The sequence below is a fragment of the Tenrec ecaudatus genome, chromosome 4, assembly GCF_050624435.1.
Source record: "Tenrec ecaudatus isolate mTenEca1 chromosome 4, mTenEca1.hap1, whole genome shotgun sequence".
Classification (NCBI taxonomy): Eukaryota; Metazoa; Chordata; class Mammalia; order Afrosoricida; family Tenrecidae; genus Tenrec; species Tenrec ecaudatus.
In genome coordinates this window covers 5,061,416-5,083,875 of record NC_134533.1, presented here as the reverse complement: position 1 = coordinate 5,083,875, position 22,460 = coordinate 5,061,416, and the positions used below count along the sequence as shown (strand labels likewise).

Here is a 22,460-nt window from a genome sequence, read left to right as displayed (position 1 = left end):
GTCTGGCTGCACTCTCCCTCCCAGGAAATGGAATCTTGACTGGAGGTGCCCAGGGGAGGAGAAACCCTGGCCCTGCCTGACGTGTGACCAGGCCCCGTCCCTTTACCAGGCTGGGTCTCTAGACACCAGCCGGCCCAGCAGCTTCCTGACCTGCTGCGAGGCAATACCTGTTTTCCTTTTATTTTGCCTCACAATGTGGTTGATAGTTATTGTCCCAAAGAACCCCATTTTGTGTGTGTGTGTGCGCGTGCAGTTTTAGAACCTCTGTTAGCTAATCAGCCACTAGTTTGCATGCCTATTGGCTGTCTGCAGGCTTTGGGCAGTGGTGACGGGCATGTCGGGCTTGTTTGGTGAATGTTCATCCTGACTACGTTTCTTGGACAACCGCCCTGGGAGATGGGACAGGACGTTCCTGGTTCCTTTGGCCCAGAGAGCCTTGCTGAACCTGGTGTCCATTCTTCCATTGGCTGTCCCTATCTCCTTCAGGGAGAACTTCTGGATCTCCCCGAGGGCCCGAGGGGCACGCTTCTTGAAGGCCACGCTGTGGATGTGCTTGTGAGTGATGACGGTGACTCTCTGGTCTCAGCTAGCATCAGCCCTTCTTACTGCCCATCTCTGCGGGAGCCACCGTGCTGGGACCCTGCTGGGAAGGAGAGAGAGCACAAGGAATTGTGGGAGAAGGAAAGTCCCCGCTTGGAACCCCAACTGTCACCTTCCGGGCTATTGCCTAAGTCAATGTTGCGAGAGAGGCCGGATTGAAGAGAAAAGAGGAATTATTTACTGGCTACGGTCACTTGAAAAAAAATTATTGGCTTTTGTCACTTAAAAAAAACTGCAGCTTCAGGTATTGCTGGATCCAGGAGCTCCTTTCTCTCTCTGTCCACTCTGACATCTGCTGGGAACTCTGTTCCGGGTAGATTCCCACCTTTGCTGGCATAATAGGCTCTCCCTCCTCAAACTGCCCTCCCCTTGCCCCCCAGCACACCCTCGCTCCCAGAAGAAAGAGGGTTGTCCTCTTTTTTATGGAACCCAGCTTCTCTGATGGTTTGCTCAGCTCACAGATGGAGTAAGTGTGAGGACAGGTGTGCGGACTAGAGAAACATATCCAGAGACACTCATCTTTCTATAAAGAGTCATTGTAGATTAAGCAAACATCCCAGCCCAGTCCAGATCAAGTCCATAAGTCTGATATCAGCCCATATGTCCGATACCAGTCTATAAAGTCCTCTTCAGACTCCACGCAACACAGGCAATGACCCTGAATGCAGGAAGATCACGGGCCAGTGGGTGGGAAGTCTGGTGGATACAGTGGCAGTGGAAGCATCTCAGCACTGGTGTGGGTCTTCACGTGGCTCCTCCAACTCCAGGGCTCTGGCTCCATCAGTGTAGCTCCATGTGGCTTCTTAGCAGGAAGACGAAGCATGGAGAGTGTGTGTTCCGCCTCCAGTGAGGAAACCAGGAGTTCCCGGAATTCTCAGGAGAAGGCATGCCCACCCACACAGAGGCATGATTGGTCTGACCTGATTGACAGGCTAGACTCCATCCCTATAACCTATGTAACAAGTTGACATGAAATTATGTAACTGCCACAAGAGGCTACAACCCTGATGCACACAGTTACTGGTTTTAAAGCACTTCCTATCCCCCTGAAGTCCTGGTGGCGCAGTGGTTACGTATTGGGCTGCTAATTGCAAGGTCAGCAGTTTGAAACGACCAGCCGTTCATCGGCTTTCTATTCCCGTGAAGAGTCACAGTCTCAGAAACCCACAGAGGCAGTTCTACCCTGCCCTATTGGGTTGTTAAGAGTTGGCACCAACTGGATAGCAGTGCGTTCGGTTTTGGGGTATCCCAAAGGTATCCCCCTGTTCTGGTCCAATGACCTCCTCTTGGCTTGTGCACACTTTCTGCAAGAACACTTCGAAGTGTTCTGGAATTTCCATTCTTCTCAGGGTTATCTGTAGCTTGTTAGGATCGACAGGACACCAGCAAGCATTTCCCTGGCGTTTTCTGCTTACCACCAACATCCACCTGATATCAGCAATAATACCCTTTGCATCCAGCTAGAAGAATTGAATTTCTGGTGGGTGACGGACTCCTGCATCTGCTCTTGACCTCTCTCCGGCCACATGTTACTTGCATGCCGTAGCAATGGTATTGCTGGATCATTTCTACTCACTGTCGGAGTACCACCTTTCTTTGCAAGGGGCACAAACAGGTGTCGTCGGTTGGCCAGGTAACTGTCTTCCAAATTCCTGCGTATAGATGAATGAGCATCCATCATTTGTTGAAACATCTCAATTGGTATTCTGTCATTCCCGGAGTCTTGCAGCACGGACCTGGACCTTCAAGAAGATTGGCCCTTGACCATGGGCTGCATCTTGAAAGGACTGAGCATCCACCAGACCTTTTGGGGCACAGGGCCTCTGTGGACGCTTTCCATCTTCCTTGGTATTGCCTGTGTCCTTCAATATTTTGCCCATAGACTCTTCAGTCTTTGCAACTCCAGGCATGATATCTTTCCTGGATTTGTCATCAGCGAAATTTATGGGGGAGGGCCCTCGCTGTCTCCCCATGTACCGGGAATTAGATGTTTTTGAACCCATTCCAATCACGACGACTCCACTTGTGCAAAGAACCGCTTTCCACAGCGCTTTCAAGGCTGGACCTTTCAGAAGGTGACCTCCAGCACCTAGGGGCGTTTTTGAACTTTGGACTAGTAGCCCAGGGCTTCAAACTCAGGTTCTCAAACTCTGGCAAGCTGCAGTATCAAACCCCGCCCGAGTTTCTGACTCAGCAGGCCTGGGAGAAAGTTGCTTTTCTAAGAATTCTTCTAAAGCACTCCACCCGGTGCAGGCGCGTCCCTACCGCCCCAGGCGCTGACCAGGCCCGCAGAGAAGCCAAGCTCCACCCCCCGGAGGGCGTGGCCCAAGGAATCCCTGCCCACTCCACTAAATCTCCGCCCTCATTGGCTTGGAACGACTGGAGCACCCTTACATCACAGAGCTGGTGCCCGCCCATCCGAACTCCGGCCCGCGCCTGCGCAGTGGAATTCGGCGTGCTCCGCTGGGCTGGCTGGACGCGGCGACCGGATGGCGGACCCCCGGGTGGAGTCTGAGCCCCTCCTGGGCCGGGCCCGCGTAGGCAGCAAACACGTATGTCCAGTGGAGGATGTGGCGGCAGCTGCGGTGGCCACTTGCCGCGGCGCCCAGGCCAGAGGTGAGCAGCCCGCGTAGGGAGTCGCATGGGACCCCGCGGCCCCCCAGGACCCTGCTGGGGACCTTACTGGGACCCTGCTAGCCGAGCAGCCCGAGCAGACTTGCGCGGGCCTCACCTAGTGGGGAGGGACCAACTCGTGCAGGAACGGAGAAATGGGGAGCTAGGTCCTGCCCCCTCGCCCCCTAGTCTGGAGGGGGGCTTGGCATCCGGAGACCACCCTCTGGGGGCCCGGGCCACACCCCGACCCGGAGTGGTTGTAGCTGCCGCTTCCTTTCCCGGGGCGGAGGGGAAGGAACCCAGGGCGCAGGGAGTGGAGGCTGCCGCCCCAAGGTTTCACCGCCTGTGAGTGGCAGGGGGGGCGGTTGGAACCCTTGTGGCCGCATTATTCTGCACATAGAGACTCCTGGGGCCCCCAAAGCAGGGGCAGGTGCGAGAGAGATGAGAAACGGAGTAGCTTCCTCACTCCGCGCCTGTCCAGCCGATCACTAGGCTCTAGCTGGCCCTTCCTGTTTACGCAGAGATTGCTTGCCCTAGGGAGAGTGAGGCTCGGGTTCCTGGGGTTCCAGGTACAGAAAAACCCCTTGAACACCTAGCCCCCGCACCCCAACTCCAAGCCCCATGTGCTAGCAAGGTCACAGCCTGGATTCTGGGTGATACAGCCTCTGCCGGAACCCAGCTGGCTGGTCATGCCCCACCACTTCCACCCTCTGGGCTCATTCTCCGCTTCTGTCCAGGGGGGGTCCCCCTAACCTGCCTGCAGGCTTATGCCCATCTGTGGGATAACATGGTAGGGGCCCCAAAACTAGAGGCTGGGGTGGACACCCTGACTGCCTCCCTGGACTCTAACTGGGTACCTTACCGGGTCAGACAGTGTCCAGCCCGTGCCAGGCCTTGGTGTGGGTAGGGACAGGGACTTAGGGTACAGAAGGGGTCTTTCAGATGCTTCCTCTCCCCGGCCACGTGACCTTCTGACACCAAACCTATTGCCGTGCAGTCAGTACTGACTCAGTGACCCTACACGACTGGGTGGAACTGCCCCTGTGGAGTTCTGAGACAGTCACTCTTGAAAGGAGTCGAACTCCTGATCTTTCTCCCAAGGAGCAGCTGGTGGCTCCATACTGCCGACCTTGCGGTCCACAGCCCTGTGGGTAACCACTACACCACCAGGGCTCCTTGAGTCTTAGGACAGGAGGGCAGTAACAGAGCTCCCCTGCGTGGTGTTCACGGTCCACACCCAGGAGCCCTGGTGGCGCAGTGGGGTAGGCGTGGGGCTGCTCACCACAAGGCAGTTTAAACCCCCCAGACGCTCCACGAAAGGAAAATGAGGTTCTTGGTTCCCGTAAAGATGTACAGCTTCGGAACCCCCTTATAGGGTCACTGTGAGTTGTCTGTGGGTTTGGTGTAGTTTATTCGCTAAAAAGTTGGAGGTATAGACCCACCTAGAAGCACAGTGGAAGAAAGGCCTAGTGACTGACCCCCCTCACCACCCCCCCAAAAAAAGATCACAGCCAAGCAGACCCCATGGGGCAGTTTTATTTACTCAGTGGCCTGTGGGCCGGCCATAAGTCAGAAGTGACGTACCAGGTGTGGCCTGTTTTAAAAGTCATTGTGGTTCTTGTTGTTGTCGGGTGCTGTGGAGTGGCTTCTGACTCAGAGTCACCTGATGGACAGCAGAAGGAATTGCCTTCATCCTTACGTGTGAGCCTGCTGTGACAGCGCCGTGGCAGCCCGCCGTCCTCTCTTCCGCTGCCTCTCTGCTTTACCAAGCCCGCCGGCCTGCTCCGGGACCCGGCCTTGCCTGACGGCGTGTCCTAACTTTTAAGGAACTTTCTGGCTGTACTTCTTCCAAGACGGATCGGCTTATTCGTGTGGCACTCCGTGGTACCGACGGGCTTCTTTGCCTTCGCCGTGATCCAAAGGCATCGATTCTTCTGGGTCGTCCTTGTTTAGCATCCAACTTTCGGATGCACGCGAAGCACTGGAAAGTACCATGGCTTCCGTCAGGCTCTCCTCTGCCCTCAAAGTAGCCGCCTTGCTTCGTGTCACTTTAAAGAGGCCTTGTGCAGCAGGCGGACCCAATGCGGGGCGTTGTGTGGTCTCTGGACAGCTGCTTCCATGAGCGCTGATTGGGGACCCGAGCACGACGGACTTCAGCCTTTTCTGATGTTACGATGGTACCCTCTTCCCCGAGGACTTGCTCAGCGCAGGCACTCCGGATGGCGCGAGGATACAACCCTGACGCGCCGCACACCTTTCCTGATCTTCAGCCGTGCAGCGTGCCCCTGTTCTGTTCGCAAAAGCAGGTTTCGGTCCGTGTGCAGGTTCCATGTGAGCACAACGAAGAGCTCTGGGATTCCCATTCGTTCCTTAGGTCCAAAGGGTTGAGCATTTGGGCTGCTAACTGCAAAGTGGGTGCGTCAAACCCGCCGACCCTGAGAGGGAGAAAGAGGGTGCCGTCGGCCGTCTCAAAGATGCACATTCTCGGAGACCCCATGGGACGGTCCCACTCTGCCCTACAGTGTTGATAGGAATCCACTCAACTCGTTGGCCGTCGGAAGCCGAAGACGAATCCATGCATTTGAATGGTGGGGCTGGAGGAGACTGTTGGACGGCCACGGACTGCCAAAGGGACAGACTGAGCCGTCGTGGAAGAAGTACAGCCAGTGTGCCCCTTAGCGGCAAGAACAGTGAGGCTTGGTGACGTGCTGTCAGGAGGGACCAGCCCCTGGAGGACATCATGGTTGGTAGAGTAGAGGGTCAGAGAAGACCCTCCAGGAAGTGAGTGGACCCAGCAGCTGCAACCACGGGCTCAGACAGAACAATTGTGAGGATGCCGGAGGACCAGGGGTTGTTTCGCTCTGTTGTACTATGGTCGCTATGAGTCAGGACCTCAGGGCACCTGATAACCACCTGATAGCTGTCCTGGGTGGGGGGACAATGGCTTGTAGGCCCAGCCCCAGCTGGAGCCAGGCAGGCTGGTAGATGAGATTGTTGATAAGGTGGCAGTGGCCAGCTAGAGAATGTTAGGAAGCTCTGTCCAGCTTGTGGTCTCTGGCAAAGGTGCCTGGAAACAGGGACAGGATGCCCTGTGCCCCATATTGGGACTGCCCTGCCATCTGTCCATGGACACCGTGTGGGGCTCGGTCAGTGTGCTCTTCTCGGGCCTGGGTCAGGATGTCGCCCCTCTGCAGGTGAAGACTCAGGGCCATTCTGGTGCTGTGGACCCTGGGTGTGAGTCCCTGTCCAGTACCTGGTCTTGGCTGGGGGTGACCTGGGTCCTCTCTGGACCTGAGTCTCTTTCTGTCTTATTAGATGCCCTCAAAACTCCTTCCTCTGTGAGAAGCAGTGTTGTAGAGCTGCCCAGGCAGTGGCCTTTGCTTCCTGGGGAATCTGGCATCTTGGGGGTACCAGAGTCCCCTGCCCCCAGCCTTGGTTCTCTGTGAGCCCCAGCTTGAGCTGACCTAGCCCCGAGGACACGGCACTGCTGGGGACCCCTGGTTGCCATTCTCCCTGGATGACTACTAAGCCACCTCTGCCCCCTCCACCCCCACCCAGGAGTTCTCAGGGTCAGCCTGGTGGCTGTCCACTTGGGGATGCCCAGGCCCAGGCAGAGAAGGCGCTGGCTGCAGGCACAGGGAGATATTCTTGTCCATTCTTTGGTCTCTGTTCAGCCCCCACGTACCCCATGGATACATGGCCCCCAGTGCAACTCCCAGGCAGGGATTGCTGTCTCCTCAGGGCCACAGGTAGAGTGGGCAGTGGTCCTGAGTCCATCAGTTGCCCGCTGCAACCTCACCTCCTGGGAGGCAGCCACTGTCAGCCACAGCAGGTGTGGGTGGGGGAGGTGGGCAGATTGGGGACTGGGGGAGGGTGAGCAGCCCAGTTCACCGAGTGGTAAGAGCAGCGGCTCTTTGTTCCCTTATTTGCCGGGCACTGAGCTCTGGGCGAGGTCATGTGCTGGCCTCTCTCCCCCAGGCCACCTGGGTATCCCTCTGATGGACGTCAGCTGCGTGGACTTTGGCCTCTCTAAGTACAGCAACTGCCCTCCGGCCGATCACATGGTTCCTTCTGCCAGCGAGGGGGGCAGACAGGCTCTTGGGGCCGAGGACTCAGACCAGACCCGCGTGAGGGACCCAGGCTCCTGGGTCTGAGGGCTCCTGTGCAGCAGGGGTGCTGGGTGCCTAAAAGGCCCCTCGCAGCCAGCCCCCCACCCCCAGTCTCCTGAGCCCCCAGTGGTGTCAGACAGCGGATTGTGGAGTGGGCTACCTGGCCTCTGGGCTTCGTGTCCTGGCCTTGCAAGACCCTCAGGGCAGACTGCCCATTACTGATGCCCCTCCCCTGTGTCCCCCAATCGGCCATGGGGTGGTGGTGGCAGGGCATGGGGTCCTGTCCATAAACAGCGTGGCCCCCGCCCGCCCGCCCCCTCCACGCAGGCAGCAAGGCTGGCCGGGAGCTCTGCATCGACCAGGCTGTGGTCTTCATTGAGGACGCAATCAAGGTGGGTACTGCCCCACCCCCCTCTCTGGTCACTCTGTTGCCCGGTTCTGCTCAGTGTGGTCCAGACGTCTGGGTGACGGGACCTGGGCCTGCAGGCTTGGTGAATGGCCATGCTCCGAGGACCCATGAGGGGTCAGGGCCCAGATGCATCCTGGGACAGACAGGTGGCGCAGGTTGCAAGATGGTTCTGCCCCACAAGTGCCACCTGGGCCTGTTAGGTGCCGAGGGGAAATGGGCACTAAGTGCGGGACTCAGCTGGGGGTCCTCCCGGGATGTGTGGCACAGGGGGGTGAGCATGGGACTGACGGGCAGTTCCATGCCCGGAGTGGGGGCAGGGCAGTGGGGGGCGGCCCTCCACAGCACTGTCTGCCGGGGATATGGGGTAGCGCAGGCTGTGGGCTTCGGCCCGGGCAGACTCCTCGACCATGTGTCCCAGTGTCACACGCCCATCTCCTGACCTGCTTCGGGCCGAGGCTGGGTGTGTGTCTTGGAGTGCTGTGAGGGCAGGCTGACGCGGGCGTGTGTGTGTGAAGGTACTGTGTGTGCACGTGTGTGTGTGCAGCACGGGCCTGCATCCACGCCCTGTGTCGCCCTCCCTTCCAGTACCGCTCCATCAACCACCGCATGGACGCCCGTGGGATGTGGTTCTACCGGTGGTATTACTCCAGCTCCTGTCAGCGGTGAGGACGGGGATGAGGGACTGTCCCCTGTGCTGGGGACACACCCGCTCGCAGGCGTCAGGGGAGGGTTTTTCCAGATAGTTTGGGGCGCCGAGACTGTGGACTTGAATTTTTTATTGAGGTGAAATTCATGGGGCATGAAGGTCACCATTTTAAAGTGGCATTTGGTGATGTGGGTGGCCAACACCTCTTTCCAGCCCTGGACATCAGTCACCCCAAAAGGAGACCTGTACCCATGAGCAGTCACTCCTGCCCCCCACCCTCGCAACTGCTCATCGGCCTCCTGTGTCAAGATTGCCCTGTGGGGACACTGGGCATTCCCAGTGTCACGGGATGGGTGGCCCTGACGTCTGCCTGTACTGCTCGGCTGCCCGTGTCCAAGCTTACCCACGTTGCGTGGCCCAGGCCAGACATCAGTCCCCACAGTGGCTGCGTGCTGTCCCCTTGGGCTGGATGGACGGGTCCGAGCGGGCTGGGGGTGCAGGGTTACCAGCGCTTCCCTCTGGCAGGATCCTGAGCGTCACCATCTTCCTGATCCTGGCGCTGGCCTTTGTGGAGACCCCGTCCTCCCTCACCAGCTCCTCGGACGTCCGCTTCCGCTCACCCGCCTGGGAGCCGCCCTGCGGCCTGACGGAGAGCGTGGAACTGCTCTGCCTGCTGGTCTTCCTGGCTGACGTCATCATGAAGGTGGGGCAGCCCCCCTTCCCCACACAAAGCCAACCGAGTCTGGGTGGGGCCAGGCCAGTACAAAAGCCACTCACACAGGTGGGCTTGGCTGAGCCCCGACATCCTCATGAGCCCAGGGACACGGGTCCTGCCATGGCCCCCCACATAGCCTGGATTCTTTGTGTGATATCAGATTCCTGCGGGAGCCCTGTCATCCCCAGGGTCCCCCAGACTTTACTCCTCTCCCACCCCAACTGAGCCACAGTCACATGACCATCTGTCCTTGCTCCCTGACCCTGCCTGGCCTTGGGGAAGGTGACTGGCCTCCTTGGGCCGAGGGCAGGGTCTGGGTGAGTCTGTGGTGGCAGCTGGGCACATCCTGGGTGTGCTGTCTGGGAAGGGCTGGTCTGGGGTCAGTCAGTGGGATTGCTCTCACCCGCCAGCCACACCCTCTGCAGGCAGGAGCAGGATAGGCAGGTGGGTGTGTAGGTATCCAGGCTGACCTGGTGTCAGTGGGTGCTGGCCTCCCATGGCCCTGTGGAAGGCACCTGGCTCTTTGTTAGTGCTGGCCCGGGGCAGGGTGCCCTGTACGGGGTGTAACCTGGTGGCTGCCCGCAGGGCTACCTGATCGGCTGGGCCCAGTACCGCAGCAGCCCCTGGCTGTTGGCCTACTTCCTGGTGCTGGTGGTGTCTCTGACCGACTGGATCGTCTCGCTGAGCTTCCTCTGCTGGGAGGTACGTGACACAGCTGCCCATGTGGGTGGGGGCTCGGTGCTGGGGACCTGGGCAGTCATCCGGCCGCCTGCCCAACACTCTCCTCGCTCCTGGGTGTACCCCCGTGTTAGCCAGGGAGCTGTGCTCCCACCTTGCACGTGAGCATGTTGTGGCTGGGGATACCCACCCGGGTTTCTCGGGGTCTCCCTGAGGGAGTGGAGGACCTGGCTCTCAGCTCCCAGCCTCCGCTCTGCAGCTGGCTGGGTCCCAGGCATATGCCACCTGGGTGCTCCCGCTCTGGGGAGGTGTGGATGGGGACCACCATGCCGGTCAGCACCCACCACGGGACGGGACTGTGAGTGCTTCGGGGCCGTCTCCCGGAGACACACAGCCAGTAGGAGAGGCTGTGTGAGTGTGTGTGTGTGCGATGTGCACGCGTATACACGTGTGCAAGTGGACACATGGGGCAAATTGAAGGGCAGCTGCACTTGGCTGTGGGCTGTAGTCTTGAGTCCATGGGGCAGGATGAAGGAGCCCCAGCTGCCCCTGTACTGCCCACCTCCTTGGCGGGTTAGTGTGGGTGTGCAGTGATGGGTGGCTGCCTGGCCGTGTCTGGGAGGAGCCTGCTCTCTGAAGAGAACAGGTGTTTTCTTCAAGACCCTGGCCTGCCCTGCCCTGCTGCTCGCTCACTGTGGGCCGGCTGGGCTGGGGCGTGGGGACTCAGTTGCTGGCGTGGCAGCAGGTTCTCCCGTTGGGGACACGCCTTCCTGTCTTTCACTGTGACTCCATGTGGCCCGGGCTGCTGGGAGCCTCTAGGAGGATGTCCCCAGGCTGTTAGAGGCTCACTGCAGCGGAAGCTCCCCGTGATGATGGCCTCCAGGGACTGTCTGCTGTGGTGGCAGGGGCATGATTTGCCCTGGGGGCTGTCTGCAATGGAGGCAGGGGTGACAGGCCCCGGGGCGGGATGGTCCCGTGGTGGCTGGCCCAGCGCTTGGCATCTGAGTGTATGGCGTGCTGTCCGCAGACCATGCGTGTGCGCCGGCTGCTGCGCCCCTTCTTCCTGCTGCAGAACTCGTCCTTGATGAAGAAGACCCTCAAGTGCATCCGCTCCACGCTGCCACAGCTGGCCAGGTGTGTGTGTGGGTGGGGACCTGACCTCTGGATGGCCAGATGGAGGGGGACGGGGTCAGGTGAGGGGGCTCTGGCCTCTGGATGGCCAGGTAGGGTATGTGTATGTGTGCGTGGGGTTGGGGGTGGACAGGTGCAGAGAGCCTCAAATCCCACATGGGCACCATGGGGGGATAAGGGGACAGGTGCAGGGGGCCCTGGGCCCTGATTGGCCAGGTGGAGGCTGTAGGAGGATGGGGGAAATAGGTGCAGGAGGCCCCCGGGGCCCCAGATGGGTGGGCGCCTGGGCGCTTGGGGGCAGGTAGGGTGGATCCCCGAGTGGCATGGAGGTGGAGAGCAGGTGCTTGGGGTCCACAGCTCAGCAGGCTCCCAGCAAAGATCTGTGCCCAGACCTGGAACATGGCCAAGGTGCACTGGGGTCCCACCAGCATGGACCCCCTGAGACCCCTCTGGGCTGACCTGGTCTTCGGGGGCTGGTGGACATGCTGTCACTGTTCCCGGGCCATGGTCACTGGCGTGGGGCCAAGTTCTCCCATGCTGACCGCCCCCTCGCCCCCAGTTTGGCGCTGCTGCTGGTGCTGCACCTGTGCTTCTTCACCATGTTCGGGATGCTGCTGTTCACGGGCGAAAAGGTGCGGGCCGTGGGGGTGTGCATGCAGGGGGCTCAGTGCACTGTGCCGGGGGCTCACGGGGCGGCAGGTTAGAGTGCCCTGGGGTGGGTGAGGGTCCTGGGTGTGGTGAGTGGGCTGTGGTGGGTGAGGGGCTGCAGGGCAGGGTCCGAGCGCTCTGTCCTGTGGCTGCCCCACAGGGGGGTGGGCTCGGCCTGGCCGAGGGGCCATTCTGAGGGCCATCTGCTCGCAGGACGACGGGGTGAGCAAGGAGCGGCTACTGTACTTCCGCAACCTGCCCGAGGCCCTGACCTCCCTGCTTGTGCTGCTCACCACGGCCAACAACCCTGATGGTGCGCTCAGTGGGGTGTGCGCGATGGGCATGTGTCTGTGACGGGGAGTGCGTTGTGTGTGTGTGCATCTGATGGCGTGTTTGCACGTGCACGACAGGGTGTATATTGTGCATGTGCACCGGGATTTGGGGAAGAGAGTCAAGACCTGCTCACACCAGCCTGCGGGCTCCCAGGGTGGCTTCAGATCAGCGCAGGGATGAGAGGGTAGTGAGCTCCCTGCTCCTGGGGGCCTGTCAGCAAGGGGTGAGAGTCACACTGTGCGGGGGGGGGGGGGAGCGGGCCCCGTCCTGAGGTCTCTCCCCCCCAGTGATGATGCCGGCGTACTCCAAGAACCGGGCCTACAGCCTTTTCTTCATCTTCTTCACCATTATCGGTGAGCAACGCGCCCACCCTCTCTGACCATACTATGGGGTGTGGGGACACTGACCAGCCATGAGACTGCTGACCGGGTCGTGGGGACACTGACCAGGCTCTTCCCTGAAGGCAGCTTGTTCCTGATGAACCTGCTCACAGCTATCATCTACAGTCAGTTCCGGGGCTACTTGATGGTGAGACTTCCTGGCCAGGCTTGGAGGCAGGAGAGGGCCCAGGCTCTCTGGGGGTGGGGGCTCCATTCCTTCGGGCCCCCACTGCCACGGAAGGCGCTCCCCCACTCCCTGGAAGGTCCCCTGGGGGGAACTGACTGAGGGTCCCCATCTCCCTGAGGCTCTGTGGGTCCCAGTGTCCTAAGACCTGGCCCTGGCAGAGGAAGGACCCCCTCCCCCCCCGTACCCCCCAGCTCTCTCTGCAGACGTCACTGTTACGGAGAAGGCTGGGCACCCGGGCTGCCTACGAAGTCCTTGTCTCCCTGGACGGGGGCTGGGGTGGCCACCCACAGTCGTGAGTGGGGGTACCTGGGACCTCAGGTGGGGACGGGGACCTTCTCACTGAGGGCGGGGGAGCGCCCTGCTGGGACCCTCTCCTCACTGAGGGTGGGGCCCACAGTTTCGGCAGGGGACCTGTGTGAGCTGGGGTCTGTCCCAGGAAGCTTGACTGGGCCCCTGATGTCCGGCTCGGGCTGTGTTCTTCCCCCGACGGACGGCAGTGGAGAGGCCCACAAAAGAACATTGGCGGGGTCCAGCCGTGGAAGCCTGTGGGGGCAGCTGGGCCCACGGGATCCCGCCCTGTTTCCTCTCAGGCTCCGTGAGGGGCCCACCCTCGGGCCATTTGTGGCCACGGGGGACACTCCTGGGCAGGGCCTTCCGCATCCTCTGAGGTCTGAGCCAGCAGCCGGGCCCGGGCCCTCACGGCCTCTCCCCTCACAGTGCCGGGGTCCAGCCTGAGACCTTCCTGCGTGCGCTGGCGAAAATCCACATGACCAAACACTGCAGGCAGGCCATCGAGCAGGTGACCGCCGCCACCGCTGCCCGGGCTGCAGGCTCCTGCTCCTCAGCCAGCAGCTGGGCCTGTCTGGGGTGCTGACCCCTCCCTGTCCTCTGCAGAAGGTGCGTTCCCATGGTGACAGCCTGCTGTCAGCTGAGGACTTCCAGAAGCTCATCAACGAGGTGGACAAGCGAGTGGTCAAGGAGGTAATGGCGGGTCAGCCGGGCTCCCGGCTCCCGAGTCCAGGCTCGCTGCCCCAGGTCCTTGGGCAGCTCCCTGGGACCATGGATCACAGGGTTCCCCCTAAGTCCAGCTAGCCTTGCCCTAATCTCCAGGGCAGCTTGCTGGGATGAGGGCCTGGGGTTGGGGGAGGACCATGGGACCGTTTCCTTAGGGTGGATGGGTGAGGGGAGGTGCTCTGGCAGGCGAGTGTTGGGGTGCAGGTGGGTAGACTCCCTGCACGGCTCTGAGCTGTACATCCCCCTCCCCCCGCCGCAGCACCCCCCACGGCCCGAGTACCGCTCACCATTCCTGCGGAGTGCCCAGTTCCTCTTCGGGCACCGCTACTTCGATTATCTGGGGAACCTCATCGCCCTCGGCAACCTCATCTCCATCTGTGTGAGCGCCGGTCGCCCTGCGTGTGATGTGGGGTTGTGCCCTCCCCCGTGGTACTCCCACTTGAAGCTGTGTGGTCCGGCCGGGAGGCCAGTTGGTGAGTTGCCCTCTCTGCTCACAGGTGTTCCTGGTGCTGGACTCGGACCTGGTGCCCGATGACCGTGACGACTTCCTCCTGGGGGTGAGCCGGCCAGCCCGAGGGTGATGGTGGGAGTGGGGTAGGAATGGCCAGAGGAGCACAGGATGGGGCATCAGCGGCCACTGCACCCTCAGGGCCGCCTCTAGAGCCCCCCTGGAGCTGAGTGACCGAGTTGGGGAGGCTGTGGTGCCCTGCTGTTCACGAAGGGCTTGGGGGGTTGGTGGCCCCAAGTGTGCGGCTCCGCCCCGGGCTCTCGCTCTCGGCACGAACTTCCTGCATGTGCCCCCTACAGATCCTGAACTCGGGCTTCATCCTGTACTACCAGCTGGAGCTGCTGTTCAAGATCTTTGCCCTGGGCCTGCGGGGCTACCTGTCCCACCTCAGCAACATCTTTGACGGTGCTCTCACCTTAGTGCTGCTGGTGGGTTGCCGGGGCTGCAGGGGGGCCGGGGAGGCTGGGGGTCAGGCGGGGCAGTGAGGGCTGTGGCTGCCCCAGCCCCGCCCTGTTGCCCTGTTCCCCAGAGGGCCGGGGGTAGTGGGAGGTCATGAGGAGCGAGAGGGCAGCCAGGTGTCTGTCAGTAGCTGGACTTGGTTCCCCAGGGACTGTGTGACGGGTCATGGCCGGTGGAAATGGCACCCACAGACCTCAAGCGGGGCTGCCGCAAACCTTTAAGTTAAATTTAAAAAACACCAAAACAACACACCCGCCAAACCGAAGGTCCTGGGGAAACGGGGCGGCATGCTCACAGCCACGGCCCCGTTGACCGGTGGCCAGCGGCCCCAGAGCACAGTCAGGGGCACGTAGCTGCCACCTCTCCCTTGCCCTGCACCAGAGGAAACCCCGATGTGGGGCCCAGCCCACAGGTGTGTGTGTCCGTGTGTGTGTCTGTCCGTCCATCCCAGCTCTCCTGAGCTCGATGTTGGCACAGCGGGCAGGGGACCAGGTGGCAGGCTGGGGGATTTCCCAGGCACCCATGCTTAGCAGCAGCGCTTTTCCTTTGCCGCGACAGGTGCTGGAGGTCGCGACCCTCATCGTGTACCAGTTCCCGCGCCCAGGCTGGTACGTCACGAGGGACCCAGCCTTTCCCCGGCCCTCCCGGCCCCTTGGCCGGGTCTCACCTGTCCCTGGGGGCCATCCCCTTTCCCTCCAGTGTCCACAGTGCTCTTGGAGAGCCTCCCGAGGCCTGGGTGCCTCTTCCAGCTGGACAGCCTGGCCCTCCGGGGGGAGGCCTGGGTCTCTGCGCTGCGGTGGGGCCCTGAACTCGGACCCTGTGTTAGGATCCTGGGGTGTGGCTATAGGTGGAGGGAGGGCTGGCCCTTGGGCACTGGGGCTGCACTGGCCTCAGGGCGATGGAGCTGGGAACTGTTCAAGAGGGGAAGTGGCATCCCAAGAAGCCAGCCTGTCGTGTTGAGGGTGGAGCTGGGTGTAGATTGGCCGTGGGTCTATAGGGGCAGCCAGCCTGTGCTGTTGTGTGCTGCTGTGCCCTGTGGGCAGCAGGGCCCTCTTGAAGGGCATTTGAAGATGCCCGGGCTCCTTGGCCCAAGTTTGTGAGACTTGGGTGCCGCTGAGGGTCAGTGGGAAGTTGCAGAGCCGGTGGTGGGGCTCTGCCCACTGTGGGCTGTGTGGATGGACGGTGTCCCCAGGTTGGTGGTTTCTGACTGTGGGTCCCCCCCGGGGTTCTGTACGGCCCTGGCGTCTGGTCCCCAGGAAGCCACACAGGGTGGGCCTGCTGTCCCTGTGGAACATGACGCGGCTGGTGAACATGCTCATCGTGTTCCGCTTCATGCGCATTATCCCCAACATCAAGGTGCGTGCTGCCCACTCGCGACAGCCCGGGCTCCCGAGCCTGGCTTGCTTGGGAGCAGGGCAGCCTCTGCTGCCCCCAGGCTGGAGGAGCAGAGAGGGGGCTGAGGTCTCAGACGCTGGCTTTGCCAAAGGCGTTTGGTATGGAGCCCTGGAGGGGCCCATGAGCTGGGCTGGGTGGGCGAGGGCGCCTGTGAATGCGAGGGCCCAGGTGGGGGGGCAGGAGGGAGTGAGGGTGCATGGGTGTGTTGGTGAGTGCGATGTGTGTGGGTGCACACACGTAAGAACAAATATACAGGGTGGGTGTGTAAGTGTGTATGGGGGTGGTTGTGTCCAGGGCACGGGGTGGGTGAGTGGGTATTGGAGTGTGTGCAGGTATTTTGGGGGTATGTATGGTTTGGGGTAGCTGTATGGTATGTATGTATGTATCTGGGGTTAGATGGAAACACATAGGTGTGGCGTATGTGTACCAGTGTGCATACACCAGTGTGTGGGTCTGGATGCATGTGTGGGGTGTGATGTCTCCAGTGTATGGGGGTGAGTACAGGTGTGTGCAGGTACATACAGGTATATACAGGTGTGTGAGGGTGTGTATAGAAGTGTATGTGTGATGCACACACCTGTGTGTGGATGAGTACACAGCTGTGTGTGATGTGTCTGGTGGTGTGGGGCACATGCAGGTGTGTGTGATGTGTCTGGTGGCGTGGGGCGCATGCAGGTGTGTGTGATGTGCGTACAGGTGTCCGAGGGGGTCTTCAAAAAAGTTCACAGAGAAAATGAATGAAAAGCTAATAGGATTTAAAGAGAACAGAATTTTGCCCTGAGCCTTTTGAAGCTCTGGTATGTATATACTAGTGTAGGTGCATACACGTGTGTCCACTAGTGTGTGTACAGGTGTGTGGTGAATGCACGGGTGTGTGGATGTGTGTATGGGTGTGGTGTACATAATGTGGAAGCGTGTGTCTGCCTGTGTGTGGATGTGTGATGTATGTATTGGGTGTGTAGAGGTGTGTAGTAGAGGTGTGTGGCGGACATGATGGGGAAATGTGTATAAGGTATGTGCTCTACCTGAATGTGGAGGTGGATATACCAGTGTAGGGGCCCTGGAGTCTGCGGAGGTGGGGGTCCCTGGCGGGGTCCTGGGCTGTCCTGTCAAGAACATGTGGTTTTCTCTAGCCTCTCAGAGGACCAGGAGGGGTGGGGTCATGGGGGGACCAAGGAGTCATCAGGGCGGCCCCCCACTCCCCGCACAGGGACATTTGAGTCTTCCATTCCGCTCGAAGTCCGGGGTGGGGGTGGGGCCTGAGGGGGGCAGGCGTCTTCAGGGCCACCCCTGTCCTCAGATGATGGCGGTTGTGGCTAACACGCTGCTGGACCTGATCAAGAACATGCGGGCCTTCGCGGGCATCCTGGTGGTGAGTGCCCGGCTGGGACTGGGCTGGGGGTGGAAGGTTGACCTTGGGTTTGGGGTTCTGAGCCTGGCCATGTGCAGGTAACGCTCAGCCTCAGGGGTGGGGTTTGCTGGGGAGCCCTGGGACTCATGAGCTGGGCTAGGTGGCAGGCACATATGGGTGCAAACACAGGTAGGGGGCAGGAGGGGGTAAGTGCACAGGTGTGTGGGGAGGTGACAGTGGAAGAACAGGCAGGAAGCTCCGGGGGCTGCCCCCACCCCCACCTGTCATGGGGGCCCTGCTGGTTGCCTGAGCTCAACTTCTTATTCAGGGTGGGGTTCTAGGGGTGGGGGGCAAACCTGTTTCTGAACCAACTTGAGTAGGGGTAGGGGGGCATTGGGCAGGGAGCTGAGATGTGGTTGGGGCGCTGCTGCTCTGGGGGGGTAAGTTTTGGGAGTCGCCTTGCCTGGTGGGACAGGCGTGCCTGCCCAGCCCCCCAGGTGGTCAGTCCTTTGGCTCCCAAATGCCCCTGGTGGATGACCTGTGTCCCGGGTGCTGGCACCACTTGTCCCTCAACAGAGATATGACAGGGACTCCATGGGTCCTGTCTCATTAACACGGGGCTGTGCTGACAGAGGCCCCTCCCCCAGGTGGTGTAGTGGAGGCGGGGTGTCGGGCGGTGGTGTATTGGGGGCCGGGCTGGGTGTGGGGCAGGCTGACAGAACCCCCCTGCCCCACCCCCTACTCCCAGGTGGTGTACTACAGCTTTGCCATCATCGGAATCAACCTGTTCCGGGGTTCCGTGGTGGCTCCCCCTGGCAACGGCAGGTGAGGCACCTCCCGGGCAGAGCGGGCGTCTGCAGCCAAGCAGGGTGGGCGTGGGCATCCCACCGTGACAGGGCGCGTGCTGTTCCCCAGCCTGGCCGCCAACAGCTCTACACTCTGTGGGAGCTTCGAGCAGCTGGAGTATTGGCCCAGCAACTTCGATGATTTTGCGGTGAGCACCCCTACCAGCACTGAGCCCCGCCCTCTGTCCCGCCCCCTGACTGCCCCGCCTCTGGTGAGCCCCGCCCCTCTCTGGCCGCCCCGCCTCTGCCCAGCTCTGCCCCCCCTCCCTCCCGCCCGCCCCCACTGCCTGGGCCTTGCCCTCCCGGCTCCCCTGGCAGCCCCCTGGACTGGCTCGCCCGTAGGCCGCCCTGGTCACGCTTTGGAACGTCATGGTGGTGAACAACTGGCAGGTGTATATGGACGCCTATCGCCGCTTCTCCGGCCCGTGAGTCCCTGGAGGAGGATCACAGCTGGGGGGGCCTTGAGGACTGGGGGAACTAGGGGTGGAAGTCGGGGAGGGGGCTAGGCCCCAGGAGCCCTCTGTCTGCTCCCCAGCAGCCCCTCTTCTGGCCGGTGCCTACTGGCAGTTCTAGGTCTTTCAGCCACTGACTGCCCGCTTCCCCCAGGTGGTCCAAACTCTACTTCGTGTCCTGGTGGCTGGTGTCCTCCGTCATCTGGGTCAACCTATTCCTGGCTCTGATTCTGGAGGTACCAGACCCAGCGGCACTCCTCACGTCAAGGGGGTCCTGGGGGCTCCTCAGGGGCCACGGGGAGGGCAGGGGGCAGCCTGACCTGGCGGGCACCGGGGCAGGGGGTAGGGTGCTGTTCCACTCACTTCTGCCCTGCTCCCCAAACCAGAACTTCATCCACAAGTGGGACCGCCGTGACCACTCAGAGTTCCAGGTCGGGGCTCCCGAGCCATCCTATCACTCAGCCACCTACCACTCCACCGTGGAGCTCCTGTTCAGGTGGGCCGGCCAGGATGGACATGGGAGGCTAAGCCGGAGACACCCCCCACCCCCAGCCTACCCCTCTTGTCTGAAGATCCCAAGTCCTGGGCCACCTGGAGGAAGCTCTTGTCCCCCTGCCTGACGTGGCGAGGCTGTTAGTGTCCATGGCTTCCTCTGAGGGGACCTCTGGCCATGTCCCCGCTGCAGGGACATCCTGGAGGAGCCCACGGAGGAGGAGTTGTTGGAAAAGCTGCGGCACCACCCCCACCTGCCACTGTGCCGGTGACGACGGCGGGCCCTCCGGCTGGCAGCAGGAGGGGGACACTGATCTCAGGGAAAGCACCAGCGGGGAAGTGGCCAAGGCAGGGTGGAGCCAAGCCGGGCCAGGCCAGATAGGGGGGCCCCCTCGCCCCCTGCAGCACTACTCAGGCCAGAGCCTGCCAGCCCCCAACTTCTCCGCAGAGTTGTCCGTGCCACCCCGTGCGTGCCTGCGCAAGCTGCTCCCACAGCACTCTGTCCATGGACAGGTGCACCAGGGGCCACGCAACAAGGCCGGAAACTGCGCTTCCTCTCGGGCCCCGGGGAGGCGCAGGCCTCTGCTGCTGGCCGCTCCCAGGGCCCTTGGCCTCTCAGGCCCACTCAGGTTCATGACAGATTCCCCGGGCCTTCGATGTGGGCCCCGGGGGCTTTGTATGGAGAAATACTTACTAAGTGTCTTTTATTACCGATGGCTGGAGTGAGCGTGTCTGGGTCTCTGGGTGCTTGTGCCACCTGACGCCAGCCCCCGGGTCTCTGTAGCAGGGTTGCCATGGGAGGTGGTGCGGCTGTGCACTGCATCTCCCCGGGCCACGGTACCTTTCTCAAGTTCGCTTGAAGGCCTGTGCGAGCCAGGGTGGCAGAGGGGCTGTGTGGGCAGGCAGGGGCACGGAGCAGACTGGGTTACCCAGTGGAAAAGGATTGGCGTTCTCATGGGAAGTAAGTCTGGGATCAGCTAGTCATGTCTGCTGTGGGCACGGAAGGGATGAGGACACAAGTTCTGCATACCCGTTTCCCCCCCCCACCTCCCCCCCATATGGGTTCCCCTTATAGGAGCAGAAACTGCCTCCTCCCAAGGAACAGGAAGTGGACTTTTCCCAGGAACAGGAATTCGGCTTCTACTCTCCAAGAGCAGGATGTAGGCTTACCCCACAGGAGCAGGAAGTGGCAACCCTTAGGGACGGAAAGTGGGCTTCCCTGACAGGAGCCCACTAAAGTGGGCCTGTGTCAGGAGCAGGAAGTTGACCGTCTCTCCCCAGGATCAGGAAGTAGGCTTTTCCTAGGACCAGGAAGTCTGTCCTCCAGGAGCAGGAAGTGGGCCCCTCCCCCTCCAGGAAGTTGGCTGCCCACTGGCCTTCAGGCTCTCTGGAACATCGCAAACTGGACGCCCATGGCTGGGGGGCAGTGCGTTACTCTGACCAGCCTGGTTTGGCGGATGTCCTCTGCATTTGGGGGCTCTGGGGTGTGGCTCCCTGCCAACTCCCCCCACCCCACCCGGCTCACCTTATCCACTTCTTTCTCAAACAGGCAGTTGGCACCCTGCTCTGTCTCCTCTAATCTAAAAATCCAAATTCATCCAATTCTGACTCGGCGCCACCCTATAGGCCCCTGTGGGTCCCACCCTGGGTTCCCAGGGGGAACTGTTGATTAGTGGAGCAGCAAAGCATCTCCGCTGCTAACCACACCCTCATTCCTACTTTTGCTGCTGTAGCTTGAGCCCCACCTAGTGGTGGTACCTAGTATGAGTCCTGTCCAGCCCCTGGGGCTGGGGGTGGGTGGGGGGGAGGGCGGCTCTACCTGAATTGCTTCCTCCATCTCCATTTTACTACCCCACTCCCCACTCCCACCCCGGCCAGCTGCAGTGAGGACACCAGGGTACCAGCCCCTGAGACTGTCCTGGCTTCAGACACCCTCGTGGTTCCAGGCTCCTGTGGACATAGCTCTGCTCTAGGGGCCCAGGAGGAGGTCACTCCTGGAGGGGCCAGTGTGGGGGCCTTCTGGCCTGTATTGGGGGCTTGTGGTTGCACAGGGGACTCCCACCTGATGCCCCTAGCTTGCTGCTGTTCCTTCAGTTTCATGTGGATGGAAACCTGTGTCCTGCTTGGGTCCTAACCACCACCCCCCGCCCCCAAATGGCACTACTAAGGAATCCCACCCAAGGGGGTGGGGGCTGCTGGCAGCACAGTTCCACCCCCAGCACACTGTGTCTCTGCTTCCTGGGCAGCTCTGGTCAGCCCCCAGCACTGGCTGGCCAAGAGGTCAGGGAGGTGGGCAGGCTGGGGGTGTGGTGTCAGTGAGACTTGCAGGGCCCAGCCAGTGGATCGTGGGGGGCTTTCCCTGAGCTGCGAGCTGGAAAGGTCAGCAGTTTGAAGTCGCCAGCTGCTCCGCAGGAGAATGGAGGCTGCCCGTCCCTGCAGAGTTGGCTTCTCAGAAACCCACAGGGGCCGTTCTGCCCTGCCCTCTAGGGGCACTGGGTTATTGCCCGTGTGGCTGCAGTAGCGACAGAGTAGCCCTGGAAGGGTCATGTGGGTGCTTGCGTGCTCCTGGAGGGCTCGCCCAGGGGACCTTGGGTCCTTCCCACATACCTTAACTGGGCATCGACTACATTTCCTGTCACCCTGGTTGTCCAGTGGGTTGGATCCATTGGGCTGCTGATCCAAGGTCAGCAGTTCGACCTCACCAGCCGTTCCGTGGGAGAAAGAAGAGGCTTTCTGCTCCTGTACAGCGTTAAGTCCTGGAAGCTCCCAGGGCAGCTCTCCCTGCCGTATTGGACTGCCATGAGTAGGAGTCAACTCAGTGGCAGCAAGCTTTGTTTGCTGCCTGGCAGAGGCGGCTCCAGCCCTACAAATAAACACGGATGTTGGGGGGGGGTGAGGGCTGTGAGGTGGGTGCCAGGGGGTCCCCCAGGTGGGGCAAAAGGCTTACTTTGGGTTGCTAACCCAGAAGACTGGTTGGGGCCCACCCAGCTAGTGTGCCAACATAGAAAGGCCTGGCCATCTGCTTTCACAAGGCATCCAGCTGGAGGTTCACGGGGGGCAGTTCTGTCCTGCATCACACAAGGCTGCTGCACATGGGAGCTGGCCTGGGGGCCGTGGGTACAGTGAGCTGAGACGGAGGTGCCCCAGGACCCCAAGAGCAGTGGTCGGCAGCTGTGAAGTCCTAGAGTCGAGTGTGCTTGTGGGGTGGCGGGTTCCTGGACCCTCATGGTACTCAGCGTGTTGAACAAGCAGCAGTCTACCAGGTTGGCACAGAGAGCGGGTGAGGGGTGGCCCAGCAGCACAGGGGGCTACGCTTTCCATGTGCCTGGTATGGACCCAGTGGGTGTAGGGCTGGGCAAGGCAGTCACCACAATCCAATTGGAATGACGGCAGGAGGAAGTCAGGAGTTAGGTTTGGCTGTGTTTCAGCCATGTTAATGTCCTGTTTCTCATCACAGTTCACGTCCTCTGTCACCACCCACCTACTACCCAGCCT

The 22,460-nt window shown here is 61.1% G+C and overlaps 1 protein-coding gene across 3 annotated transcripts; it reads left to right on the top strand.

Moving 5' to 3' along the window:
• Nucleotides 1-3,049: 3,049 nt before the first annotated feature.
• Nucleotides 3,050-20,728, top strand: TPCN2 (two pore segment channel 2). 3 transcript variants are annotated; one of them, XM_075545241.1, is made up of 25 exons: nt 3,050-3,216; nt 7,650-7,714; nt 8,317-8,393; nt 8,903-9,080; nt 9,678-9,794; nt 10,798-10,904; nt 11,461-11,533; nt 11,763-11,862; nt 12,170-12,235; nt 12,346-12,410; nt 12,641-12,741; nt 13,167-13,248; nt 13,344-13,430; nt 13,723-13,842; nt 13,961-14,020; nt 14,271-14,399; nt 14,989-15,038; nt 15,687-15,786; nt 17,126-17,197; nt 17,925-18,001; nt 18,092-18,170; nt 18,364-18,446; nt 18,628-18,709; nt 18,860-18,969; nt 19,159-19,385. In XM_075545241.1, the coding sequence occupies exons 1-25, from the start codon at nt 3,090-3,092 to the stop codon at nt 19,235-19,237; spliced, it is 2,286 nt and encodes a 761-aa protein (XP_075401356.1). In that variant the 5' UTR covers nt 3,050-3,089; the 3' UTR covers nt 19,238-19,385. The 3 variants fall into 3 exon arrangements, 2 of the variants coding, with proteins under 2 accessions (XP_075401356.1, XP_075401355.1); XR_012783908.1 differs by having other exon boundaries at nt 18,092-18,446; nt 19,159-19,293; XM_075545240.1 differs by lacking the exon at nt 18,628-18,709 and having other exon boundaries at nt 19,159-20,728.
• Nucleotides 20,729-22,460: the final 1,732 nt, after the last annotated feature.

What these genes read in the sequence shown, in the direction of transcription:
- TPCN2 (XM_075545240.1), top strand. Translation starts at nt 3,090, where the DNA reads ATGGCGGACCCCCGGGTGGAGTCTGAGCCCCTCCTGGGCCGGGCCCGC. An exon ending in CACGGCCAACAACCCTGATG is followed by an intron (nt 11,863 to 12,169) that starts GTGCGCTCAGTG and finishes TCTCCCCCCCAG; the next exon opens with TGATGATGCCGGCGTACTCC. An exon ending in GCAACTTCGATGATTTTGCG is followed by an intron (nt 18,171 to 18,363) that starts GTGAGCACCCCT and finishes GCTCGCCCGTAG; the next exon opens with GCCGCCCTGGTCACGCTTTG.